Raw genomic sequence first — 24,987 nt, forward strand, 5'->3', positions numbered from 1 at the left:
AAGGCTCTGGTGCTGGAAGGGGTAGAGGAAAGGGATTTTGCTGCCTGCTCCTTCCCTTCGCCTCGGATCTTTTAATCCCTGTCCCTTTTTGGTAAGTCCTGACTTTGCTTTTCTTTGGTCTGGGGGCTGGATGGTGAGTTCATGGTTGTGGTGACCCACGGCTTGGACTGGGGTTGCTCCGTGCCGTCCTATCTGCTTGCAGGATGAAACCAGAGATAAGGAGGCTAAACTCTTCCCCGTGAGATTCTGCTCGCACCCCACATCCTGCAAAGGGTCCCGGGACCCCAGGGTCTTCCCTGTGGGCTGATGCTCCAGAAATGCACTGGGGCCAGAACTCTGGGTGGGGAGTGGAAGCAGCAGGTGGGATGCTGAGGGGGCACGACAGCGGGAGACACGGTGATGCCTCAGCCTGATCTTCTGCAGCGGCGCAGAGCTGTGGACAGGATTTGGGATTTTGGGGATGCGAGCTCACCCCCTTGGTACTGTCACACTTTTCCTGGACCAGTTTTTTACTGGATGTAGTCACAGGGTAGAGGAAGAGGACAGAGCCTTTCTCCTCTAGGGCAGTGAGCCTGGCAGCAGGGCTGGGGCCAGGCTGGGCTCGGTGCTTCCTGCAGCTGTCTCTGTACAGCTGGAGCAGATAGAGCCATGGCAGAGCTGCGACGGGGTTGAGCCCAGGGCAAACCCAGCCCACGGTGGGATGGCACAGTCTGCCAGGCAGGAGCCACTCCGACCTTCAGGGATGAAATCTGACCTTGCTGGGAGCTGCAGACTCTTTGCAAATGCGGTGCTGAGAGCCTGCTGCTTTGAGGGTGGCTGGCTTGGCTAAGGCATTCAGTTCCATTATCCCTTAGTTTTATTTTATTTTTTAATTTTTTTATTTAATTTAATTTAATTTTATTTTGTTTTGTTTTGTTTTATTTTGTATTCAACTTCTCAGGCGACAAAGTCATATAGCCATATGAGAGATAGTGTGGCCCAGGGGTAGTGAAGGAGGCTTCGGAGTGGCAGCAAATAGCAGGATTTGGGATTTGTCTCATGGCATCAGAGCCCAGGAGGTACATGGGGTTGAGGACAGGATGAACAGTCAGGTGTGGGGCAGAGCAACCGTAGGACAAGGGCTTGGCTGATGGCTGAGCTGTCACAGGCTGTTCCTTGCTTACTGCCCTGCTACTGCTCTGGGGAATGGGGGTGGCCACCAGCCCCCCGTGCCTCCTCCTCATCAGAGATTCTGGGGAAGGTGGGACGAAGCAGTTGGGGCTTTCTGTCTCTGCCATGAACTGCACTGTGCCCCATCCTCACCTCTCTTGGAGACATTTCTCCCAGCCGTGGGGCAGTACCCAGCTCAAAGAGTAATTAAAGCCTTTCCTGTCTGTTTTCTCCCTTGGCACCACGTGATTACATTTATATTTATTTATTCCCTTTTCCTTTCTGTTCCTCTGCTGTTGTTCCCAGCCCCCATCCTGGCTTTTGCCCTGTTTCTTGAGACCAGCCAGCACCATCACAGCCTTCAGATGGGAGGGCTGTGCCTTTCCCCCTGTCTCCAAGCAGTGTCTCAGCCTGTCCAGCATTGACACTGTCCCTGGATATGCTGCTTTTCTCTTTTTCCCTCCATGGAAAGGGTTTCCCTCCCTCTCTTACCCTTTTCCCCAGTGTGGGAGGTATTGTGGAGACAAATGCTACTGGCTCCCGGCTTTACTGGCTGGATGAAGAAGCTCTGAGTCTCTGGGAGAAATTCTCACTCTTTCCCATACCAAGTGCCCAGAGAGGACCTTGCTGCGTGGTCCTGGGACATCCTCAAGCCAACGGGAGCCTTTGGGGCTCAGCTGCCTCCTTGGGATACTGCCAGCGGGGATTCAGGAGTGGAAAATCAGCGACGAGGAGAGGGCCCTGACTTTGTAGGACTTGGGCTCGGTGTTATTACCCTCCTGTGCTCTGTGGTGAGGGGGCTGTTGGCGTGGGAGCTGCCGGGGTGCGGGTGCGGCACCGTGGGCCTGGTTAAGCTGTCCCGGCTCGGAAGTGTTTTGCTTGCAGATAGGGCCGCTCTGATTTCACACTATCGTGTTAGGGCCGTCTTCCGTCCCTGAGTCAGCTGCCTGGCCCCCCGCCAGGGAAGAGTCATTTTTTCCTCCAAAAGAAAGTGTTTAACACTGCTCGTGGGACCTTCCAGGAAACCTCGTCAGGGAGCTGGAAAAACAAGAGTCTGCAGCCTGGTCTGTGCTGTGCAGCTCTGGCAGGGGGGGATGTAGCTTGGGAACTATTCCCACTGCTGTCAGTGGCCAAGGTCCCTCTGTACCCCCAAAATCTGTCTGCCCCACTTGGAAAGGTTTAAGGGGTGCAGCTGATTGTGATGTTGGTGCTGATGGGTGTGATGGAAGCTGCGGGGCTCAGAACTGGAGTGCAGGATTACTGGTGATGATTCTGCTATATCCCGCCTGTCCCCCAGCCTTTTGGGGCTGTGGAGCAGAGCCAGCTGCCCACACTGGACTTGAATCACGGTGCCAGGACCTTCCTGTGGAGGAGAGGCTGCATGTTCAGGCTTGGGCAGTGGCACTGTCGCTGCAGAATCTCTAGGGCAGCTTGACCTGGCCTGACAGAGGGAAGGGAAAGAATAGAAAGGGTGGGAGCCTGTCTGTAGTCAGGGAAAAAAAAGTCAAGGATGTTTGTGTGGCTGGATCCGTGCATTATCTGGGAGGAGAGTGGGCAGGGGGAGGAAAGGTGGGTCTGTGGTTCATCTGTCCTTCACCTGTGGGCTGAGTACATCCATCCAGCTGGAGACACAAAGAGCTACGAGGCCACATACTGATTGCCTCCACCCGTCCTCCTACGGCCTGTGGTGCATCTCCTCCACCCTCCCTTTCTGCCTCCCCGGTGCCACATGGCCCTTTGAGGCTGGACGAGCCCTGCGGAGCAGCGATCGCTGACTGTGTGGGTAGCCCCGGCCCCTGCCAGCCGTGGAGGAGAATTGCCAGGAATGATGCCTGGAAATAGTGCACGGGATATTTGGTGGATCCCAGTGGAGCAGGCAGCGCTTGCGTGTGAATTGGGGGGCTGTGGGGGCATGGGGTTGGGGAGGACCTGGCTGCGATGTCTCTGCATGGTGGCGCCGGTGGGAGTGTGGAGGGTGCCGAAGAGACATCGATGCTGGTCGTTAAGTGTTTTGGCACACCGAAGAAATCGATATCACTGGCTAATGGGACCCATTAGCTCCGTGCAGAGAGCCAGCAATTGATCTGGGGTCTCGTGTTCGTTTCTCCCCTTGCAGAGGTTGGGCACACACAAGGGCCCCTGGATGGGAGCCTCTACGCTAAAGTGAAGAAGAAGGACTCCCTCCACGGCAGCACCGGTGCCGTCAACGCTGCCCGACTCCCGCTCTCGGCAGCGCCCAACCACGTCGAGCACACGCTCTCGGTGAGCAGCGACTCGGGCAACTCCACCGCCTCCACCAAGACCGACCGGACCGATGAGCCGGGGGTGAGCGGGGCACCCAGCGGCCAGGCGGTGCTGAGTCCTGAGGAGAAGCAGGAGCTGGATCGTCTCCTTGTTGGCTTTGGCTTGGAGAGCACGCCGCCCATGCACAACCACGTGCCCGGCCCCGTGCCGGCGCGCCTGCCCACCATGCCGGGCCGCCACGTGGTGCCGGCTCAGGTGCACGTCAACGGGAACGCCGCGGCGCTGGTGGCCGAGCGGGAGACGGATATCTTGGATGATGAGCTGCCCAACCAAGACGGGCACAGTGTGGGCAGCCTGGGCACGCTCTCCTCCTTGGATGGCACCACCACTGCCAGTGAGACCGGCTACCAGGAGGCGCCTCGGGTGGGCAGCCTGTCCTCCCTGCCCAACGGCCCCTCGAGCTGCAATGGGGCTGAGAAGCTGCTGAAGGAGGGGCTGTACGATGGCGAGCCGCTCTCCAACGGTGGCTACCCCTACAACAACCAGAACACCCTGATGGGCCACCACCTCCGTGATACGCTGCCTTCCTTGCGGCCCTCGGCATCCACTCAGGAGCACCTGGCTGGCTACCCTCAGCGCCTACCGGGCTCCCACGCCCCAGGGTGGCTCCAGCCTCAGCCACTGCCCAGCTCCCAGCCCTACCTGTATGCCTACGACCACCCTGGAACCTACCGCTCCCGGTCCTTCCCGGCAGTGGACGCTGCCAAGTACGACGCCAACCCGGCGCTGCCCCAGGCCCCGGCTCGCAGTACCAGCAGCCGGGAGGCTGTGCAGAGGGGCCTGAATTCCTGGCAACAGCAAGGGGGGAGCCGGCCACCTTCCCGGCTGCAGGAGGGCGGCATGGAGAGCCACAGCCCCAGCATCTCTAGCTGCAGCCCCCAGCCCAGCCCGCTGCAGACGGTGCCCCCACACAGCCACAGCATGCCCGAATTCCCCCGGGCGCCCTCTCGCCGGGAGATTGAGCAGTCCATTGAAGCGCTGGATGTCCTCATGCTGGACCTCGCACCTGGCGTCCACAAGTCACAGAGTGTGCCTGCCACCTCCCGTCAGGACAAGCCAGCCGGACCCCTGGCCTCCTCCCTCTCCACGCAGCCCATTGCTGGTCTCTACACCCGGCCAACTCCACAGGTGGCCCAGCCGAGGTCCTTCGGCACATCCGTGAGCCCCGTGGTCTCTGAGCCCGGGAGCAAAGCCTATTCTCCCGGAGAGCTGGACTATGGGGTGCATGATTATCGGGAAAGCTATTCACCCTACAGCTACCAGCTGGCACCGCTGCCGGAGCCCAGGAGCTACAGCCATGCCCCGGCCGGAGCACAGATGGGCACTGTCCCACTCAGCACCTCGTGCTACAGCCCTGTGGGGTCTCAGCAGCAACTCACCTCCTCCCCACCTTCCCCCACCGTCCCAGCACAAAACCAGATGCCCCTGAAGGGACCGGAGAGCTATGAAGACCTGTTGAGGTCGGCAGAAGAGCCCTTGAATCTGGAGGGCCTGGTGGCCCACAGGGTGGCAGGTAGGATCCTTTGGTTCCTAGGGGGGATGGGGAGGATCGCATGTCCCGAGGTGCTGGAGCGCACGGGGGTGGCATGCATGGTACAGCTGGGGATAAGTGATGTGGAGACTCCTTGTCTGTGCTGGATCTGGGCTTGGGACTGAGCCCCCTGCCATGGAGACATGCAGGCCAGGGGAGCAGCCTGTGCTGCTCTTCTTTGCTTGGATCCTTCTTTGCAGCTTGCTGTCTGCAGCAGCATTGCTCAGAGTGGGGAAGGGGTGGCTGAGGGTGTCAAATCCCCTCCGTCATGTTAGGGTAATAGGGCTGGTCTGTCCCTGGTGGTGGGGCCAGTCATTGGATCTCTGGGGAATGTGTTTCTTTTGGGGAGAATATGGAAAATTTGGGAAAATGCTTTCATCTCTGGCTGAGGTTGTCCTGCCGGGACCCCACTTGGACATGGTGTTCTCCCTGCCTGGAGCATGATCTGGTATAGGGTACCAGCAGAGAACTTCACTTGTCTTGTGTTTGATGTCTCTATGCTCGTCCCTGATTTCATTCTTTTCTTTCCCCCCTGGATTTCTGGGTTTGGTGCTCAGACCTCCTCCTTGGGCAGCTGGAGTGCTGCTGGAGTGGAGACCAGGCTTTTGGGAACTAGGCTTTTGTCTGTCAGCTGTAGTTCTGCCCAGCTTGGCCCAGGGTGGTTTGAATCTGGACCTAGCTGTGGGGCAGTGGTCAGGGGCTGGGAAGACATTTCCCAGCCCTACCAGAGGGGTTTGGTGCTTGGCTGGGTGAAGGCATTAGCTCTGTGCTGTGGAGGGCAAGCTGCACCCACCAATCCCCTGCGCTCCTGCAGCTCTAGCTTAGGGGCTTTGGGGACACAAGAGTGTCCCAGCTGCCCAGAAAGAAGGTGCCATGGTGCTGTGGCAGCTTGGTGCCCTCCCTTCCCACAGCTTCGGCTGCAGTTGTTCAATTGTGGAGTGACATTTGGGAAGGGTTTGGGGCTGTGGGCCAGCTCGTGATGCTGGGGCTTGGCAGCTCCGTCCCTTCTAACTCTGTGCTCAGTCCAGAAACTCGCCCGGCATTAGAGGGAGGGGGAAAAGGCTTGGCTGGAAAAATCCAACAGCATCAACCTTCCAGGAGTGGGGACTGAGTCACAGGGTGGGGGGCAGGAGGGGTGCAAGTGGGAGGAGTGGGATTGAGGAAGGTCATAGAGTTGTTGGAGGAAGTTTGCATCCATCTGGACCTGACCTCTGTGATCCAGATTAGATTCACAAAGGGGCATGGGGCTTTTGCAAAGAATTTAAACATACCTAAGGACACATGGATGCCCAAACTGCGCTGTATGTCTGGATTTAATATTATAAACAGCACATGCCTGCCCTCCCCTGCTGCCCCATATGAAGAATTAAAATGGGCTGGAAAAGTAGACAGTTCTAAGGAGAGGAGGAAGAGTATTTGCAGTGTGTGGGAAATGGACTTTTGATGGTGTCTACCAGAAACATTCATCCCCCCAACCTTGAATCAGGTCCTCAGGGCTGGGCTGGGGTTACTGTTGTCCCCTTGTAGCCACTGGGCTTGCCAGGGAGGAGAGGGGCATGTGGGGGATGGCCCCAGCCTGTGGCCACCTGTCCCTGCTGGAGCTGGGCCTTCTGTGCTGAGGTGGGGACAGCGCAGGCGGGTGGCCTGACCTCTGGCGGGAACGAGGTGTCCTGAAGGCAGCAGTGCTGGGAGGGGACAGCCAGCAGGGACCGTGGGGCATGGACATGTTTGTTTACATTCCCTGCTGCTATAAATTGCCTGCATGTCCTGGCACAGAGATGAGGAGCATCTCACACCTCCTCTGTTCTTGGTGGGGGAATGCTCCCATTCCTTTTTCCCACTGGTGATGGAGGGGAAGACATGGCACAGGGCAGCATTGGCATGCCCAGCATCTCCCCACGCAGGGGAGGTGGTCCTGTCATCCTTTAAGACCCCCTTATCTCCTAGCAAGGCATCTAGGGTCCCCCCATCTTGTTCCAGCCCTGAGCATTCTGTGATGAAGGGGACCTGCATGGTGCCATCCCTGATGGTGATGGGGCAGTTGTGGTGTTGCACAAGGCTACATATGACCAGGAGCCACCATTGATTTCCCATATGGGTTTATGTGGTGCCTGGAGCTAGGCAAGTTAGCTGATTGAAAAGCAGCTCCAAGCAGAGACTGAGCTCCTTCAGACCCCAAATGACCCCAGACTCATCTGTTGGACCCCAGCTAATATTTTCTTTTCTTTCTCTCTCTCTCCCCCTGTGTTGTATCTCGTGACATTTGTCCTGTCTGCCCCTTCCTCTCTCTGTGGGGGACTGTGTCTGTCCTCTGTGACCTCCCACCCTCCTTGCACTCCCTGTCCTGGTATGCTGGCAGAGTACAACGCCAAGCTCAGGGAACTCAACAAGAGCACCAAAGTCCCCCGTCCTCCTCTGAGCCAGCAGCGGTCCTTCTCTGGTTCGTTCATTCCACCTCCTTCCCTTTCCCTCCTTCCTTGTTCTCCAACCTTCCCCATGCATCCTTATCCTTCCCTCTCTTGCATTCTTCCCCCCTCTCATCTTTCCTTCCTTTTCCCATCTTTTCTCTCTCCTTCCCCTTCATCACTCCTTCCCTCTCATTCTTCCTTCCACCTCTATGCATGCTGAGTGATCTGTGTGTTGCATGGATGTGGGATGGAGGGAAGCTCAGGAGACCATTTCCATGCAGCATTGATCCCTTTTCTCAGCAGAGTGATGGTCAGGGCTCCCATTGAGCTCCTCCAGTGATGGGGAGCCCCTGGCCCTGGGTACAGACTCTCCTGCCCATGCTTGGTTTTGCATTTCATCCAAGCCTGCCACTGCTTGCTGGTGGGGCTTTCATTGCTGGGCCAGTCCTGGACCCTTGCTGCATCCCCTGCAAGCTTTGCCCTGACCATGGCTCACCCCCTTGGGAAGCAGGGGCTGGGGTGCAGCTCCACAGAACCCAGATATAGCCAGTTGTCAGCCCAGGAGGGTCTCTCCTATGTCAGTTTAGGGATCCCCATGTCTTGGTGTGCAGCTGGAGGGTGTGGGCTGCTGAGGCTGGGTTTTATGCAGTGTGACTCTTGCTCCTTGAAGGTGAGTTTGCCCTGGATGATGTGTGCTGGTGACCTGCTTGGTGCATGTGCACCCACTTATTGCAGGGCAAGGAGAAGGTGGGAGATGGATTGGGGAGTCACCATCTTTCTGTGTGTCCTTTCTCTCCCCACTGGCATCTCGGGTTTCTCCCCAGGAGGACCAAAGAAGTTTGAACCCTCCCAGTCCTCAGCACAGAGTAATGTATTTTATTGTACCCATTTGGGGTAATCAGGCAGGATGTGGGGACCAGTCTGTGCTAGGATGGGGTGAGTAGGGCTCTGGTTAGGAGCAGCACAGGACAGCATCTGTTCCTCATGCAGGCAGGGAGTAAGTTTGCATCTCTCTTCCCTGGGTGTTGTGTGTCCCCATTCACATCCCAAGTGCCTTGGGATATTTCTTTGTTCTTTCCTGTCTACTGTGGGGGTATAACCTGGCTCTTGCCAGGCAGTAGTTCTAGCATCTCATGGCCTAAAAGCAGCTACCTCCTCATTTGGCCTAAAACCTGGCTCCCCAGCTACAAAATTACCTGGGTTTGCCATCGCTCCTGTTTCCTCCTTCCCCAGCTGTTGTGCTCCCTGCCCTTCCCCAGCCCTAGAGCTGTGCTGAGTTTGAGGGCAGTGGGTTGGTACTAGATTAGCTGTAGGTTTTGGGTGAGAGGGTGAGGAGTGGGGTGCAGGCTCCTGCTCCCCCTTTGTGAACAGGAATCTGCCATCCTGCAGCCAGCCACGGCGTCCTTGGGAGTCCAGTGACAGTACCGTGGCTAAGGGAGGCTGTGTCTGCTGAGGGGGCAAAGCAAGCTGGGGAAAGGAGAGTTTGTTTTTCAAGCATAGTTTCCATCCCATAAATCACCCAGGGGGTCGGGGGAGCCATGCTCAGAGCCTGGGTTTCCTCCAGGCTTTGCTCCGGGCGGCCTGTGAAGTTTCCCACTCTCCGCTCCTGAACAATGAGTCCCTTTTTTCCCTTCTCCTCCCTCCCCTCCCTGTGGCCCCGGCCGCTTTCCATGTCTGGGGAGCAGAGCAGCCAGGGCTTGCCGAGCTCCTGGGTGTCCCAAGGGGCCAGATCCAGCACCCTGTGGTTAGGTGACGTGAAGCCCTGGGGACGGAGCAGGGGAGGGAGTCCCATGCTGCAGATGTGGGATGTGCACTGATAGCCAGGCTCCATCCATCTGCCGAGTTTAGTGCTTCCCAAATGGAAACTGCAAAGCAAGGCAGGCGTGCACAGCTCGAGGAGACAGTCCCTGCCTCTCTGAAGTGCTCGGGCCCTTCAGCTCACTTTGGAATGGGCCAAGGGATCATCCTGCTGATGCTCCTGCAGTGTTCAGGAGAACCCACAGTGCACAAAGTGGAAGGAAAAAACAGAAAATATGAGAGTTTGCTTTTTTCTCCCCCACTATCTTGTTTTTCCCTGTGCTCGCAACTGCGGGTTTCAGTTTCTTCTTTTTTTTCTTCCCTTTAAGTGAAGAGCAGGACAAAAGATATGGAGTGGCCCTGTGCAATGCTGCCCATACCTGCAAGACAGCTTCCCAGGGACCCTCCGGGTCCCCCTGTTCTCTCCACGGGTCCTTTTAATGGCCATCTCCCGTGCCGGTGAGCACCTGCAGAAAGGATCGGGAGTTGTGTTTCAAAGCTGCTCTTAGTGGAATTTTCCAGGCCGCCTCTGCGGCTGGAGCCAGCCCCGTTGGCTCGCGTCCCCCGCCTCGCAGCCTGGCCGCCTCTCCCCCCGAGCCGCGATTTTATTGTTGTTGCCATTCACTGGGCTGATTATTTAGAAATGCGCCCGGGCCACCTCCTTCCCTGCTGCCCTGGCAGCCCTTGCCCCGGGCCGGGAAGGCTCTGGTGTGTGTGCTGAGCAGCCAGGAGGGGAGGTCAGCGTGGGTCCCATGCGGAGCCCCCGGGAGTGAGGGGAAGCAGCTGATGGCTGGTTTTCCTCCGCCAGCCCGTGGGAAAGGAGTTAGTGTTTGAAAAGTGCATTTCCTGGAGCGTGATGCTGGCCTTTCTCCTTTTTTTTTTTTTTTCCCTTTCTCTCCTTTTTCTCTTTTTTTCTTCCCGAATGAGCTGACCAAGGGGAGCACAAGTGCTTAGCGATTGTGGGAAAAGTAGAGAGGACAGTGTTGTCACCACTGCTAGTGGGTAGGAGTGTCTCTGAGCTGTGCCCATGGTACTCTGTGGGGTTGCTGTGCACTGAACTCAGCACCATCATCCATGAGCCCAGAGTAACCTCTTAACCAGGTGAGGTGGGATAGAAAGTGTGTTTGGGCACTGTCAGGTGCTGGGAGAGTTGAGCTCCCCTGCCCTGTGCCAACTTTGTGTTCCTGGGCTTTATCCCAGCCAAGGAGATCTCCACAGCCCAAGAAACCCAATCTCCTGTGATGACTTGGTCGCTCTGTTCTTCCCCCAAGCCTGTGAACATTGGTGAATAATGCTGGGACCTGGGGAAGATGTTTGGGGGGAGATGGAGGGGAGATGCTGATCTCTCCTGTTAGAGAGGCTTTGCACTGGGGACAGAGCAGCAGTGTTTTTTTTTAGGGTTCCCTGCACCATTTCTCTGATGGGTTCTTTCTTCTTTATCCAGTGTTCCCTCTGCCTTGGGGATTCACAAAACCAGGCTTTTTCCACTGCTGTGGTTGAAGCCACATCTGGCTGTGGGTGCAGGGATGCAGGCTGAATACAGCTGTCCTTGTGCTGGCTGATTTGGTCATTTCCCACTATGATGCTGTCGGGAGGCCCTGTTGCTTCTCTGCTCTGCAGGGATGGGCTGTCTGGACTAATCTCAGGATGCTCTTGCCCCTTGCACCCACTGCTGGAGGTTGTCCCTGAAAATCTAATGGTGCTTGGGAGGGCTAGTGCAGCATTTCAGCCACTAGCCACAGCCCTGCCTTGCTCTGTCACCTGGTCTGGGGTCACTGTTGTAGGGTATATGGGCTCCAGCTACCCATGCTGGTCTGGGGGTTTTTATGCAGGTGAGTGCTGCAGCTGAGACCTCTCAGGTCAGGCCTGAAGCATCTCCTGCTGGTCCCCATCTCGGCTGGCAGCTGCTCACCCCTGTGCCGCCCTGTGCTTGCCCTGCAGGGGCGCAGTCCCGGGAGAAGCCTCTGGAGGAGAGCGCTGTCCCTGCCCGCAAGCGGACTCCCAGCGACAGCCACTATGAGAAGAGCTCCCCGGAGCCGGGCTCGCCCCGCAGCCCCACCGTGCTCTCCCCTGAGGTGGTCAGCACCATCGCAGCCAACCCTGGAGGGAGGCCCAAAGAGGTGGGCTGGAGCAGAGGCCTGCTGGGCTTGGGGGTGGCTGACTGGGGAGATGTGCCTCCAGGGAGGGGGATGGCTTGGTCAGCATTCACAGCAGCCACAGAGCTGGGCATCAGTGATGGTTTTTGTGGTGGTGAGGGTGGTGGTTAGCAGGGAGGAGGTGAAACTCTTCCCTTTTCCTCCTCTGCCCTCTCCTTGGGGTGTCCTAGAGGTTTGTGCCCATCATGGGGATGGGACTGACTCTTTCTCCTGCTCTCCCCAGCCTCACCTCCACAGCTACAAGGAAGCCTTCGAGGAGATGGAGGGTGCCTCCCCCACCAGCCCACCCTCCAGCGGCGGTGAGATTTCTCCCCCCACCCCAGCCTTCCCTGTGTCACCACAAACCCCTTACTCCAACACCTGTAAGTGCCACGCCTCTGGGAGGCAGAGGGGCTCGGTGGGTGGCTCTGGGCAAGCCAGAAATTTGCCAAAGGTCAGGCAGCTCCAGGTTCCAGACACCCACCACCATGTTAACCACTCCTCCTCTCCATCCTCCTTTCTCCTCCCTGTCCTGCCACTCCATGCTGCTTGTCAGCATCCCATTTACTTCAGCATCACATATTTGGCACGCTCTTCTTGGCTTTTCCCCACTCTCTACTCACTGGGGTGTTACTTTGCTGGGATCCCAAGGTGGGATGGGGAGAGAGGCATGCTATGACCCCATCCTGTCCTGCATCTCCCCATTTTTCCTTCTGGCATGGCATGAAGAGAAGCAAAACTGCAGTGGCAGGCAAGTGGGAGGGAGGCAGGAGGGACTGAAGATCAGGAGGGCAGACTCACACCACATCACTTCTTGCTCACAGTTTCAAAGGCAGGAGGGGCAGAAGGCTGGGATGCTCTTTGCATGCAGCTTGTCTCTGCTCCTCCAGCACAGTGTCTCTGTTCTGACCTACCCTCTCTCAGTCACTGTGGGTTTGTGTGGACTGGGTTTGTGTGACCAGCTTGAGCAACGAGCCCTGAGGAGCAGCCACATGTCCGCACAGCACGACTCGGGCCAGAGCAGTGCAATGGAGCAGCCAGTCAACTGGGAAACCCATTGAAAAGATGACAGCCCCCCATCCCCTCTTAAACACTTCTGTAGGCTGAAGGCTGAGGGGTGCTCTAGGTTGGGGATGCTTGGGCTGAGCACAGCCCCTTCTGATGCCATGGTTGCAGTGGAGCCACCTGCCCCCACAGCTCAGCCTATGGGGCTTGGAAAAGTTAACAATTTTCTTGGGTACTGTTGCTCTTCCTTCCCTGCAATCCTCTGGTATTTGAGCCCTGTCTCTCGGGATGTGGAGATGAGTGTGGGAGCATTGCTGGGTGCTTGGCAGCTCAGAAATGGCCCTGTTGTTCCTGGGGACTGAGAGCTCGGCCGGGGGCAGCAGCAGCTCCTTTGGCAGTGGCTCAGTGGCTTTGGGAGATGAGTCACTTGCAGAGGTGACGGGAACAGCCTGGCTGGGGTCGTGGCCCTGAGACCGTGCTGCTTATCCAGCACCAGCCAGGGAAGCATGGGAAGCTTGAAGCTGCAGCATTCAGGCTTTGCAAAGTGGCCCTGAGGGATACGGGAGCAATTCCCCTCTGTTGGAGATGGTGGTCCTGGGAGAATTCCTGGCCCTGTGAGGACCCTGCTGCTCATCAGCCAACTGAGGTGTGAGCTGACACTGAGCCTTGGGGTCAGATAGATCTGAGGGAATCAGTTGCTCACTGGGGAAGGTGCTGCTGTCTTAGTTTCCCAGGAACTTGGCTGCTCAGCTGCTCCAGCCCCAGGCTGCTGGGTGGACCTGGCCTCGTGGCAAGGGTCTGGCTTTCCTCTGGACCTCCCACCACCCACTGCCTCCCTGCCTCGCCACAGGCCCTGTGCCTGTGCCACCAGTCAGAGACATTCAGACACTGCTGGAGGCTCGTGCCCTTTGGTCTCTCTTGCTGAACATGATGCTCTGAGGTTTCCCCTGATACAGGAAAATACAGCATCAGGGAGATGGGGCAAACCCAGTGGGTAGGAGGGGGAGGAGGTGCAATCTACTTGGGGCAGTCTGCCCTGCCCTGTGAAACCCCATGCCATCCATACCATAGCCATACATACATACACAGCTCCTCCTGGTGTGTATGTCTGGGCACAGGGGTGCAGAACTCACATGTGCATTGCCAGCCCTCTGTGTGAACATCCTCATCCACCCATTGAGCTGGTCTGGAGGGCAGGGGATTTTTGGCAGTCCTTCTGTCCCTTTTGTGGGGCTGATGAGCTGCTCTGGGTAGCTGGATTCCAGCTTGGCCAGATGTGAGGATTGGCAGAAAGGAGTTCAGGTGTGGGAGAGCTGGGTTGGGATGGCTGCTCACATAGGGGAAATGAAAGGGGCTTCATGTCTTTATGGTGGGACTTTTTGGGGATGGTGCTGGGAGATGGGGTCTGAGCCTGTCCTGATGGGAGTTGCCCCCTTTCTCCATCCTGCCAGCTTTGCAATGGGGCAGGGGGCTTGTTCCCAGTCACCTCCTGCCCTGTGTCCTCTCCCAAATGAAGAGGGGGATCAGCATCCTTCTGCAGGGTGTTGCTTCATACAAGGACACCTCGTGTTCTCAGCAGCCCTTCCTTGCAGCCATTGGGTGGGATGGGTTACAGGGTTCTGAACCCAAGGGCAGCTCCAGCCTTTCTGAGGCATCACTCCCACCCTGCTCTAACATCCTTATGTCCACTGTGCCAACAGTGCGTTCTCCCCCTGGCCTGGCCAAGACCCCGCTCTCAGCACTGGGGCTGAAGCCCCACAACCCGGCTGAGATCCTGCTGCATCCAGTGGGAGGTGAGTGCAGATGTGAGTGGGGGCTGCAGGCAGATCTTTGTGTGGGGGCATCTGTGAGGATACCCTGGAAGGGTCCCTAGTTTGGAGAAGGCACTTCCACCTCCCTTTTGGGACCAGGAGGCTGTGGGGGTCCTTGTTGCCTTTTGTGGGGCCTCTGGGACTGTGTAAGTATGTGGGATGTTTGTCTGCTCTGGGGGGCTCCACACAGTAGGGTCTTCAGCAGTGAAGGCTAGCAGATAACCCTGTGGCCCTGTTTCCTGCTCAGCCCCATACTCTTCTCTCTCCCACCCCCTACATTCCTTCTCCTCCTCCCTAGGACAGCTGGAGACAGTTTGCTCTCTGGGAGTTGGGCCTGTCAGCCAGAACAATATCCAGAGCTCTTTGCATCCTGGACAGCAGTATTTTAAGTGCAAAGGCCCTGCTGTCCTGGGGACGTGTCCTGGAGTAGCCTGCCAAGCCAGACCTTACTGCTCCCCAGCACCCAGGGCCCCTTCCTGAGCCAGCTCAGGGCTGAGTGGGACCTCCTCAAACCCATCTAAGCTTGGGGGCCACAGGTTGATTAAGCTCATACTGCAAGACCCTTATCCCTCTGCCCTCAAGGGTGAGCTGATGCTTTTTTGGTGTTTGCTGGGCTTTTTGGAGCAGCCCTTTGGTTACTCTCTTCTGCACTGTTCCCTCTTTCCCATCTGAAGCCAGCCTCCTGCGTTCTGGACATCATTTCTGGGATGTTGATGTGATGTGGGGGTGTCTGAGGCCGGGTGTCAGTTTGGAGCGCTTCCAGTGTTGGGAGGTGTGGGGCTCTCCTTTGTGCTGTGTGTGCCCCTGCCTGAGCAAGGCAGAGCTGCTTAACTCTGATTTCTCTTTCTGTCTCGCACCTCCCTTCCTCCTCTCCCCACTGCCATCACTCCCCTGCCCCTCCGTCTCTCAGAGCTAGAAGGGGAAGCGGGCGGTGACTCTGAAGAAGGTAAGAAAGGCTTTTCTTTCTCTCTATCTCTCTTCCTCATGCAGCCTCACTGTTGGACTGTCCCTCAGAGCAGGCCCAGGTGTCTGTTCCAGCAGCCTTCCCTTGCACTGTCCCTCGGGGATGTAGGAGCCTGAGTCTTGCCTGTGCTGCTCCCTTCAGAGGAGGGGCACAGCATGCCTTGTGTCATGGTAGGATTTCTCAGTGTCCAAGTGGGAGCTCCTGAAGGTCTGTCACACTGTGTGGCAGTCATCCCTGGGGACTGAGAGCTGCTGAAGGTCTGTCACACTGTGCGGCTGTCATCCCTGGGGACTGAGAGCTCTTTGTCAGTGAGTCGCATCCTTACTGGTGGCATGCTGGGGATGCTGGCACGCTACAGCCAGCTTTGGATGAGCCTGGCGGGGATCTGGGAGCAACAGCCCCTGTTTTAGTCTCCTTCCCTCCCCTTTTGGCTTTGCTGTTGCCATTCAGAGTGAAAATAAACCAAAGTGCAGCACAAAAGGTCAGCAGGCGCAGAGGCCACCAGTGTGTTGCCAGCACGGCCGGCTGGGCAGTGGTGCAGCACCAGCAGCTGGTGCACATCTCCTGCCCCTCAGGCAGCTGCCCAAATTCCCCCCAGCTCTCCTGTCTCTGGGTTGTGCCACTTTGGGGATGCCAAGGGTGGGGCTGAGCTGGGACATCAGTTCAAGTGTGGCTGTGCTGACGGTGCAGGCACTGTGGGCTCTGGCATGGCACATCTTGTGTGGGGACAGAGGCTTTGGGAGTGGCTGTGATTCCTTGGAGTCACATTCCTTGCTGCCTGCTAGGTAACGGTTGTTGGGTGGTTTTGCTTCCTCCTTTATTGCATTTTTGTGCTTTCAGAGCTGGGATGAGGAACTGTATGTTCAGGATGGGTTTTGGGGAAAGAGTGTCTCTTCTTGGTGGGTGTGGTGCTTCCTCTAGCCCTAGCAGCCATCAGCATTTCTCCTTGGAAGTTTCTCAAAATGCACACAACCAAAATCTGAACACTGTGTCATAGTGGAGAAAGTGTTTGCTTGAAAAAAATGTTCTACTTTCAGAACTGATTTTTCAATTATGGCTTTTTGGATACATTAAAGGAAGCAAAGCTGGGATAAAACCAGGCTTTTATCCCATAAGTTCCCCCAATCTTTACTATTTCTGTGCAGCTTCAAGCCTCCAAAAACTCAAACATTGCCTCTCCTCTCCTTCCCACTAAACCCCCAGGAGCTCAAGCTGTCCTGCATCTCTGTCCCCTTGCATGATGGTTGTCCCCCAAGCAAGGATGTCCAGTGACTCCACACTGCCCAGGCTGAGTGGCCACCATGGGCCTCTAGCCCTGCTTCATCCTCTGTGAAATGATATTTTTGGGCATTGAATTTATAGTTCTGAGAAGGGACTGGTGTTTTGGCTTACTGCCCTCTGCACTGAGCCACACTCCAGGGGGACAGTGCCTGCCCCTCCGTGCTCTGCCTAGCACATCCCAGTTGGAATGGCTGCTCTCTGTATGGGCTTTGAAGATGCTTTGGCAGTGTGGGAGCTCAGGATGTGGCTGTCAGCTCTGAGGAGGCTTTAAAACAGCCTGACACAGATGCAGCACTGGGGATTTCTGGCCAGTGTGCAGCTCTGCTTGGATTTGGGATTCCCAAACAAATGCCCATCTCCTTGGTGACTCAGAGTTTCTCTATTTTCCCACCCATTTTCCCATCTCCAGAGTCCCTTCCAAGAAAATACAAAGAGGCAAGATCAGATTTTTCAGACTAAAAAAATCCTGCCTGAAACTTCCTAACTTTTCTTTTCTCCTGTCCTGCATTGAATCAATGTACTGGAACCTGTGCCCATGGCCACACACCTCACTGTGGCACAGCCCCCAAGCCCCCTGCTCCTGCCTTTTTGGGAGGGGCTGGCATTTTCACAGCCCTATGGTCCTAACCTCTTGCAGGCTGACTCATATGTACTGTCTGGCTAATTTTAGTCTGGGCTGGGGAGCTGGGAAGGGGAAAAGCGAGTAGCTGTGAAATTAATTTAATTACCTAAGCTGCAATGGATTTCTTGCAGCTGCCCTGGGTAGTGCCTCATCCCTGTCACTCAGGATGTCGTGCCTTAGATGCTGGTACCCAGCCTGTGCAGAGGTCCATGGTCTGGATTTGGCTCAGATCTTTCCTAGGGTTGTTGGCCAGAGACATCAGCCCAAGGGAGGGACTCCTCCCCTCTCCATAGGCAAATGGAGCACAGAGATGCTGTGGGGGAAGGAGTGGGACCTATGACAGTCTTTTTCCTTGCATGTCTCTGTTCCAGCTCGGAACGTGGAGCCGTGCATTGGCGTTGCTGATGGTGAGCAGGCCAGCTTGCCAGCAGGCTGAGCCAGAGCCCAGCTGTTATGACTAATAATAACAATAATAATGTTTGTAATGCTAATTACTACTGCAGAGCTGCTTTGGGCATGGCCAGCCTGGAGGCAGGGACCAGCAAGGCTGCCTGGCCCATAGGATTTGATGCCAGTGGATCTGGTGTAGGGCAGGCTGAGGTGTGACATGGCTGCGGGGCTTGGGGGAATGGGACTGAAGCTGCAGCCCCTTGCTCTGGGGCAGCTTTTGGTGGGGCCTGTGGGGGCTGTCACAGGGATGGGTGGAACAGCCTGGGTGGAACAGGAGGTAGGGGACAATGGATGAGGGAGGACTGGCTCTGGTGTCTGCCATGGCTGGTAATGGCCAGCCCAGCACGCTGCTCCTGGCACGGGACAGCTTGGCGGCTCTAAAGGAAAATTGCTTTTCTTGCTTGTGGGCTCTGGTTTCAAGCTGGGCTGGGAGTGAAGTGTTGGATGCTGCAGTGGAAATAGCTGGAGTTGCCCTCTGGTCTGCTGCTGGAGATGGCTGGCAGAGGTGGGCTGCAGAGGGCAGGGAGCACAGGGCACTGTCATCAGTGCTGTGTGAGTCAGCGCAGGCTGGGCAGTGTCACTGGCTCTATTTTTAGGGGCTGTGGATGAACAGGGAGCAGGACGTGTTCTCTGTGGCATCCTGGGTGGGAGGGATCCTGACTCAGAGCAGGGTGAAGGGGCTGTGGCAGGCAAAGGGATTGTGGTCCCATGTTCCAGTCCCCTCAGGGAAAGAGGTGACTCCTCTCCCTGTGTCCTGGCTGGGGTCTTCAGCATTCTTGAAGCAACTTCAAGGTCTTGAGTGAGCCAGATGTGTTTTTGTACAACCCCTGGTGGAAGAGGTGGGGAGAAATGTTCAGCTGGAGGAGGTCAGCTCAGGCACCTTCACTGGTGTGAAATGTGGGTCCTGGGAAGGGTGTGGCCCCTTTTCCATGCAAGCTGTAGGCTCATCTGTTTTCACCTCTCTCTTGCTGCAGAGCCCAGGAGCTATGTGGAGTCAGTGGCGCGCACGGCCACCACGGGCAGGGGAGGGACACTGCCCGCTGCCCAGCCAGCTGGCCAGCCTGCTGCCCAGCCCGCAGGCCCAGAGGTGACCACCAGGAATGGCACTTTCTCCAACTCCTTCATCGCCCCCAGCCCTGTCTCCACCAGCAGCCCTATTCACAGCATGGATGGGTAAGGCAGTAGGAGCACGTCCCAGGGGCTGGTGGGGCTGGGGCTGAGCCCTGCCTGGTGCACAGGCTTAGAATCACAGAGTCACAGAATCATTAGGGTTGGAAAAGACATCCAAGATCCTCACTGAGTCCAGCCTTTGGCTGAACACCACCGAGCCAACTAAATCTGAGCACTAAGTGCCATGTTCAGTTGTTTCTTGAACATCTCCAGAGATGGTGCTTGTTCCCACATGGAAACTGCCTTTGCAAAGACTCGCATCTCTCCATGCAGGGTTTGGGTATCCCAGCCAGCTGTACATTTTGGTGTCCTGAGAACACAAATCTGGGTTACTGCTGGTTATTTGGTGGTTACTGGACCTCAGAAAACTCTCACCTGGCCCCTGGGAAGAGGGATGGGTTGTGCTAACCCCTAGCCCTGCGTTAGGTTGAGCATAAGTCCTCTGGGGTGAGATGGAGCTATTGTCCCTATCCCCCGTCTACCCTGCCCACAAGCTGTTCTGCAACCACACAGGCTGGCAGGGCAGAATAAATCAGGTGTTTGCTGGGAGCAGAGCTGGAAAAAGGCTCTGTTCCCCAGAGAATCGTATTTTGAGATGGAACTGGGATTCATGGTGGAGCTAAAGCTGCCTCTAGTTGCTTCCATGAAGCTGGCTGGACACATCCCACAGTTGCCTCTGAACAACCAAGTAGCTGACTGGCTCCGTGCCTCAGTTTCCCTGTGTGCCACATGCAGGAAGGTGCCAGTTCCAGTCAGCAGCAGCAGAGAGTGATGGAGCTGAATTCTGGCTTTCTTTGTCTCTCCCTAGGGCCTCCCTCCGCAGCTACCCGTCGGAAGGCAGCCCCCATGGCACGGTTACACCTCCCCATGCCTCAGCTGAGCCCTTGTACCGCTCGCCTGTTGGCTCACAGATGCCCTCTGCTCACAGCAGCTACCAAAACTCGTCTCCATCTTCATTTGCAATGGTCCAAGGAGGGGTCCCGGGCTCGGCATACAGCAGCCCTGACTACCCTGATGGCCGAGCTGCTGGGCCAGAACCCAGAATCCTTCAGCCAGAACCCCAGGCTCGGCCACAGCCACAGGTCAATGTGGTGGGGGTCCACACCCTGCCAGGGAGCCCCCGCAGCCTGCACCGGACAGTGGCTACCAATACCCCGCCCAGCCCTGGCTTTGGGCGAAGAGCCATCAACCCCAGCATGAGCGCCGCTCCCGGCAGCCCCGGGCTGGGCAGGCATGCTGTGATGGCCCATGGCAACCTGGTGGCCCCACCAGGCAGCCCCAGCCTGTCCAGGCACCAAGCAGCGGCAGCCACATCCCCTGGCAGCCCCCTGTATGGCTACTCCAGCCCAGAGGAAAGGCACCTGACCCTGTCTCGGCAGAGCAGCTCCTCTGGCTACCAGCCTCCCTCCACGCCATCCTTCCCCGTGTCCCCGGCGTACTACCCCGGCACGAGCACGCCGCACTCCTCCTCCCCGGACTCGGCTGCCTACCGCCAGGGCAGCCCCACCTCGCAGCCTGCTCTGCCCGAGAAGCGGCGCATGTCGGCCGGGGACCGCTCCAACAGCCTCCCCAACTATGCCACTGTCAACGGCAAGGTGTCCTCTCCCCTCTCCAGCGGCATGTCCAGCCCCAGCGGCGGGAGCGCCGTCGCCTTCTCCCACACTCTGCCGGACTTCTCCAAGTTCTCCATGCCAGGTAAGCGATGCTCTTGGAGGTTCCCACGTCCCCCTGCCCTACTCAGGGCTCTCCCCTCCTCCTCCTTGCTGGCTGTCAGGAAAGGGATTGCAGCCGTGTCCTGATTTACCCCTCCTGTCCATCCGCAAACCAAAGGCACCGCTGGGGCTGGGGCCATTTCCTGCGCTTTCTGACAAATCCAAACAGGAAAAACACCGACTAGCATCTCTGGCATAAACAGCTTCCAGAGATGTGTGTGAGGAGATGAAAGCTCCTGGAGGCGATTTTTCTCTGCCGTGGGGATGCACTGACCTCTTGACCTCATTCCCAGAGGGCTTTACCCCACTGGGACCCCGCTGCCTCCTCATTTCCAATGGTGCCGTGCCCCAGGTGCCATCCTGCCTGGTACGCTTTTGCCAGCTCTGGTTACAGACACCTTGGTGACGTCAAGATTGGGCTGATAGGAGCAGGGGAATAAAGCTGTGGGGCAGCAGTGGCTCCGACTGCTGCGCCAGTTTCCCTGCTGAGCAGGCAGCCCTTTGTGGGCACTCTGGCACTCGTCCTGGCCCTGTGACTCCCGGGGCCAAGGACCTTTCCCAGGGGGGAAGCATGAGCAATTAAAACCCGTAACAATTAACAAGCAACTTGGAGAGGGGAGTGAGCCCCCTGCCTCTCCGAAGGTGACCAGATTGCTGAGGGCTGATAACATGTTTCCAGCAGAGATGCTATCCAATCCTCTTGGTTGTTTGCCTGGTTGTTTTTGGAAAGCAGGTGATTGTAAATGTTGCCTGAGTGAATGACAGCTTCACAGCCAGAGGACCAGCTCCCCTTGGGGCTGTGCCTCTGGTGGGCACTGAACAAGGCACAGTCAGGCTGGGGCTGCTTTGCCTAGGGTAGATTGACCTGTCCAGTTACTCTTCACAGAGCAAAGATAAGGGAAGAAATTTACTTTTATGAAGTGTGATCCAAATCTTGAACATTAGAGAGCAGTGAAGGTCCTCTGAAGTCAGGATTTCTCCGGCACCTCCGGACATACTTCTTTCCTCCAACAGTTTTTATTTCACCTGGCCAGCTTCTTTTAAATAAAGAATTCCCATTTCATCTCTGGCTGTGGGCCATAGAGGCTCATCTGACACACAGCACTTCGAGGCCCCTTGAATTTGGATTTAGCTTTAGATGCCCACCAGCCCCATAAGCTCCAGGTAGTGATCAGCCTGTCTGGGTATGGTGCAAGGATCTGAAAGGAGGTGGACGTATTAATGCTTTGGCTGGATGTAGAGTTTCAGATACAGCATCTTTTAACTTTTTTCTTGTCTTTTCTTCCCTTTTCTGCAGACATCAGTCCCGAGACTCGTGCCAATGTCAAGTTTGTGCAGGATACTTCCAAGTACTGGTACAAACCAGACATTTCCAGGGAGCAGGGTAAGTAGATGACACAGGGTGTGTCTGGGATCACAGGGATTACCAAGGATTTCCTTTATGGATTGGGTTGAGAGTGAAGGTGAATAATGACTGCTCAGGCTGCTGCAGATGTGGGATTGAAGCCCCATTCAGCTGCAGGTTTGTGTGATGTGGGCTCTTCAAACCTTCCTCTTGGTAGAAGAGCTCCAGTCCCTGCAGTGTGCAGTGGATCTATGTTTGCAGTTCAGGGTGCAAAACATCTGGATGTTGAGCTAATAATGCTCAGAGGTATCTTGGAAACATGGCTAAAAAGAGTGGGGAGAACAAGGAGGTGGCAGGATACCTTCAGGAGCATGGTCCCAGCATTTGGGCCTTGGCTCCTGCTTGCTCTCCAGGCTGGTTGCTCAGACAAAGGCAGGGTGGGAACTGGAGATGCCCACACAAGGGCAGGGGAGGTGGGGGGAGATGAGCCTGAGCCTGGCAACCCACTCAGCCATGCAGGAGGCACAGTAACATTGTGGTGCCTGGCTATGAGATATGGAGATGGAGCACCCTGTCCAACCCACACCTGCTGATGTCTCGAGGGTGTGTTGGTTCTCACTGTGCCTCTCTGAGCTCTGCCGTTCTCTCCTGCAGCCATTGCCCTGCTGAAGGACAGGGAGCCGGGGGCTTTCATCATCCGGGACAGCCACTCCTTCCGGGGAGCCTATGGCCTCGCCATGAAAGTTGCTTCTCCACCTCCCACGGTCATGCAGCAGAACAAGAAAGGTATTGTGTGCCCTTCTCCTTCCCACGCCCAGATGCCTTCCATTGTTCAGCCAGGGCGAGCGGGCAGCTGGAGCTGCTGAGCCAGTCGTGCCCTTGGGTATGTGCTGATGTGGCAGGATCCCTGCCTCCCAGGGCACAGGGAAGCACCAGGCATCCTCTGCCCTGAGCTGTGGAGGGCTCAGGAGCACCTACATCTTGGACTTCAGTATAATGAAATGGGTACAGCCTCTCTAGCCCACCAGCACATGGGGATGCTTGGCTTGGGGTTGACCACGTGCAAAGGGACAGATTTGAGGAGGGTGTGTGTAGTGTTAGGGACCTATCTCTTGAGCTGGAGCACTGGTTCCTTAATGGTACTGCATAGTAATAGGAGGAGGGTGGCTGTGGTGTGAGAACCTCTCATCTCTTCCCAGGAGACTTGGCCAATGAGCTGGTGAGGCACTTCCTCATCGAGACAAGCTCACGAGGTGTGAAACTAAAAGGATGTCCCAACGAGCCTAATTTTGGTAAGTGCCCCCAGCGTGCTTTCCACATGAGGGGTTGGGAGAGCCTTGCCTTCCCCATACTGTCAAAGCAGAACTGTCTGAGAGCCTGTTACTGCCTCTTGTCCCTGTGTAACTGAATGCTGTGGGCTTTTGGAGCCTCTGTGTACACGCACACTCATGAGAGCACACAAACATGCCAGTATGCATAGGGACATACCTTTCTACACACACATGTAGGACAGCTGATGCTGCTGGGAGGGTGGAGGGCAGGGGCTGCCCTTGTTCCATTTATTCCATGACTAATGTTGTCTGAGGAGCTGCATGAAGACCTCTGCTGCACTTTTTGCTCCTAAAGTGGCCCTGGCACCTCTGTCCCCTCCCTCAGCTGTCTGTGGAGGGCTTCCCAGTGGTTTCAGTGAGAGGAACTGCTACATGTGGCATTAGGACCATTAGTGAAGAAACTCACCTAAAAGCCTGTTTCCATCCCCCCAGAGCAATGGTGACCTAATCAGGGAAAGCTGGAGTTTCTTGTTCCTTTTCTTGGTTAATGGTTATCATACTTTGGATTGTGTGGTTCCATAGCCCAATGATTTTGCAAAAGGATCATTGTATTAACCCAGCAGGTGCAAACAATTCTTCATCTGGTAACACTGGCCCTGTGCTGACCATCTTCCCTCTCTCCCCAGGCTGTCTCTCAGCGCTGGTGTACCAGCACTCCATCACGCCCTTGGCGCTGCCCTGCAAGCTGGTCATTCCTGACCGAGGTAAGAGCATTGCATCTGTCCTCACAGCCTGCAGGGAGGGGGTAGGTTTCCAAGCAGGGAGCACCAGTAACCATCCCATGTCTCCTAGATCCCATGGAGGAAAAGAAAGACTCTGCGTCAGCCACCAACTCAGCCACGGACCTCCTCAAACAGGGTGCAGGTGAGTTGAGAGGGGTTGTCATGGGGTAAATTTGGCTTGGAGTACTGCTTGACTCCATGTCTGCTGTCTCCCTTTGCAGCCTGCAACGTCCTCTTCATCAACTCGGTGGAGATGGAGTCTCTGACGGGCCCCCAGGCCATCTCGAAGGCTGTTGCTGAGACGCTGGTGGCTGACCCCTCGCCCACAGCTACCATTGTTCACTTCAAAGTCTCCGCACAAGGCATCACCTTAACAGACAACCAGAGGAAGTAAGAGCCTCCATGGCCACATCTCTGGCCAAAAGCCAGTGTTGGCTCATTCCCAGAGCCTACAGGGATGTGATTCAGAAAGTGTGTTGGTGAAGGATGTCCCTGGGATGGCATCAGCCTGGGCATGGACATGGCTGGGCTTTGTCCTTGACTCTTGGAACATCCTATGGGAGACCTATGGCAGCGTCCCCTGGGCTGGTAGAGCTGGGTTGTGGTGAGACAGTGGTGAAGCTTCCCTGGCCCTGATATTCCCCATTTTGTGTTTCAGATTGTTCTTCCGAAGACACTACCCCCTCAATACTGTCACCTTCTGTGACTTGGACCCCCAGGAACGAAAGTGAGTGTGCCAACCTGGGGGGAATGCATGACCCCCAGCCCTTTCACTCCTCTAGCCTCCTGGGTTGCTTGGAGCAGGGCCTTTGCTTGCTCTCTCCTCTGCTCTTGCAGAGAGCAGGAATGCAAGGTCGCCTTGGATACTGTGGTGCAGTGCCAGCTTCTTCTGGTGACTTTTTGGTGTCTCCAAGCACCTTCATGCTGAGGGAGAGGTGCATCATTTTTCCATATAGCCAAGCCTGTGCAGAGCCAGGCTGGTCTTCCAGCACTGATGTGGTGGCCCCCATCATTGCCCTGTTTCTCTCTGGGGTGCAGGAGGGACCATCTCTCACACATTCTCTTGTCCTTGCAGGTGGACTAAAACTGATGGCAGTGGCCCAGCCAAGTAAGTACTTTCTGTGCTTCCCAGCACATTCCTCCCAGCTGCTGTCGAGGTGGTTTCTGCCTGTGTTTGGGCATTGGCTGGGAGATGCCCTGTGCAGGGCATCCTGGCCGTGTCTGAGGTGGACTCAGCTCCTCACTGCAGG

General features: G+C 56.4%; 1 protein-coding gene across 12 annotated transcripts in view; it reads left to right on the forward strand.

Moving 5' to 3' along the window:
- TNS1 (tensin 1) overlaps positions 1–24,987 on the forward strand; it is a 67,474-nt gene that overhangs the window by 38,366 nt on the left and 4,121 nt on the right. For 6 of the 12 annotated variants that reach the window (XM_058028557.1, XM_058028558.1, XM_058028561.1 and 3 more), the window contains 16 exons: positions 3,266–4,966; positions 7,344–7,424; positions 11,131–11,309; positions 11,569–11,707; positions 14,030–14,122; positions 15,051–15,086; positions 18,432–18,630; positions 19,436–20,322; positions 21,637–21,723; positions 22,339–22,470; positions 22,884–22,976; positions 23,642–23,719; positions 23,808–23,879; positions 23,959–24,127; positions 24,396–24,464; positions 24,813–24,845. In XM_058028557.1, coding sequence (XP_057884540.1) covers positions 3,266–4,966; positions 7,344–7,424; positions 11,131–11,309; positions 11,569–11,707; positions 14,030–14,122; positions 15,051–15,086; positions 18,432–18,630; positions 19,436–20,322; positions 21,637–21,723; positions 22,339–22,470; positions 22,884–22,976; positions 23,642–23,719; positions 23,808–23,879; positions 23,959–24,127; positions 24,396–24,464; positions 24,813–24,845 — 4,048 coding nt within the window. The remainder of the gene's footprint in view (positions 1–3,265; positions 4,967–7,343; positions 7,425–11,130; positions 11,310–11,568; positions 11,708–14,029; positions 14,123–15,050; positions 15,087–18,431; positions 18,631–19,435; positions 20,323–21,636; positions 21,724–22,338; positions 22,471–22,883; positions 22,977–23,641; positions 23,720–23,807; positions 23,880–23,958; positions 24,128–24,395; positions 24,465–24,812; positions 24,846–24,987) is intronic. The other 6 variants (XM_058028562.1, XM_058028560.1, XM_058028564.1 and 3 more) reach the window with 6 other exon arrangements.

This window comes from Melospiza georgiana, chromosome 7 (assembly GCF_028018845.1).
Source record: "Melospiza georgiana isolate bMelGeo1 chromosome 7, bMelGeo1.pri, whole genome shotgun sequence".
Taxonomy (NCBI): domain Eukaryota; kingdom Metazoa; phylum Chordata; class Aves; order Passeriformes; family Passerellidae; genus Melospiza; species Melospiza georgiana.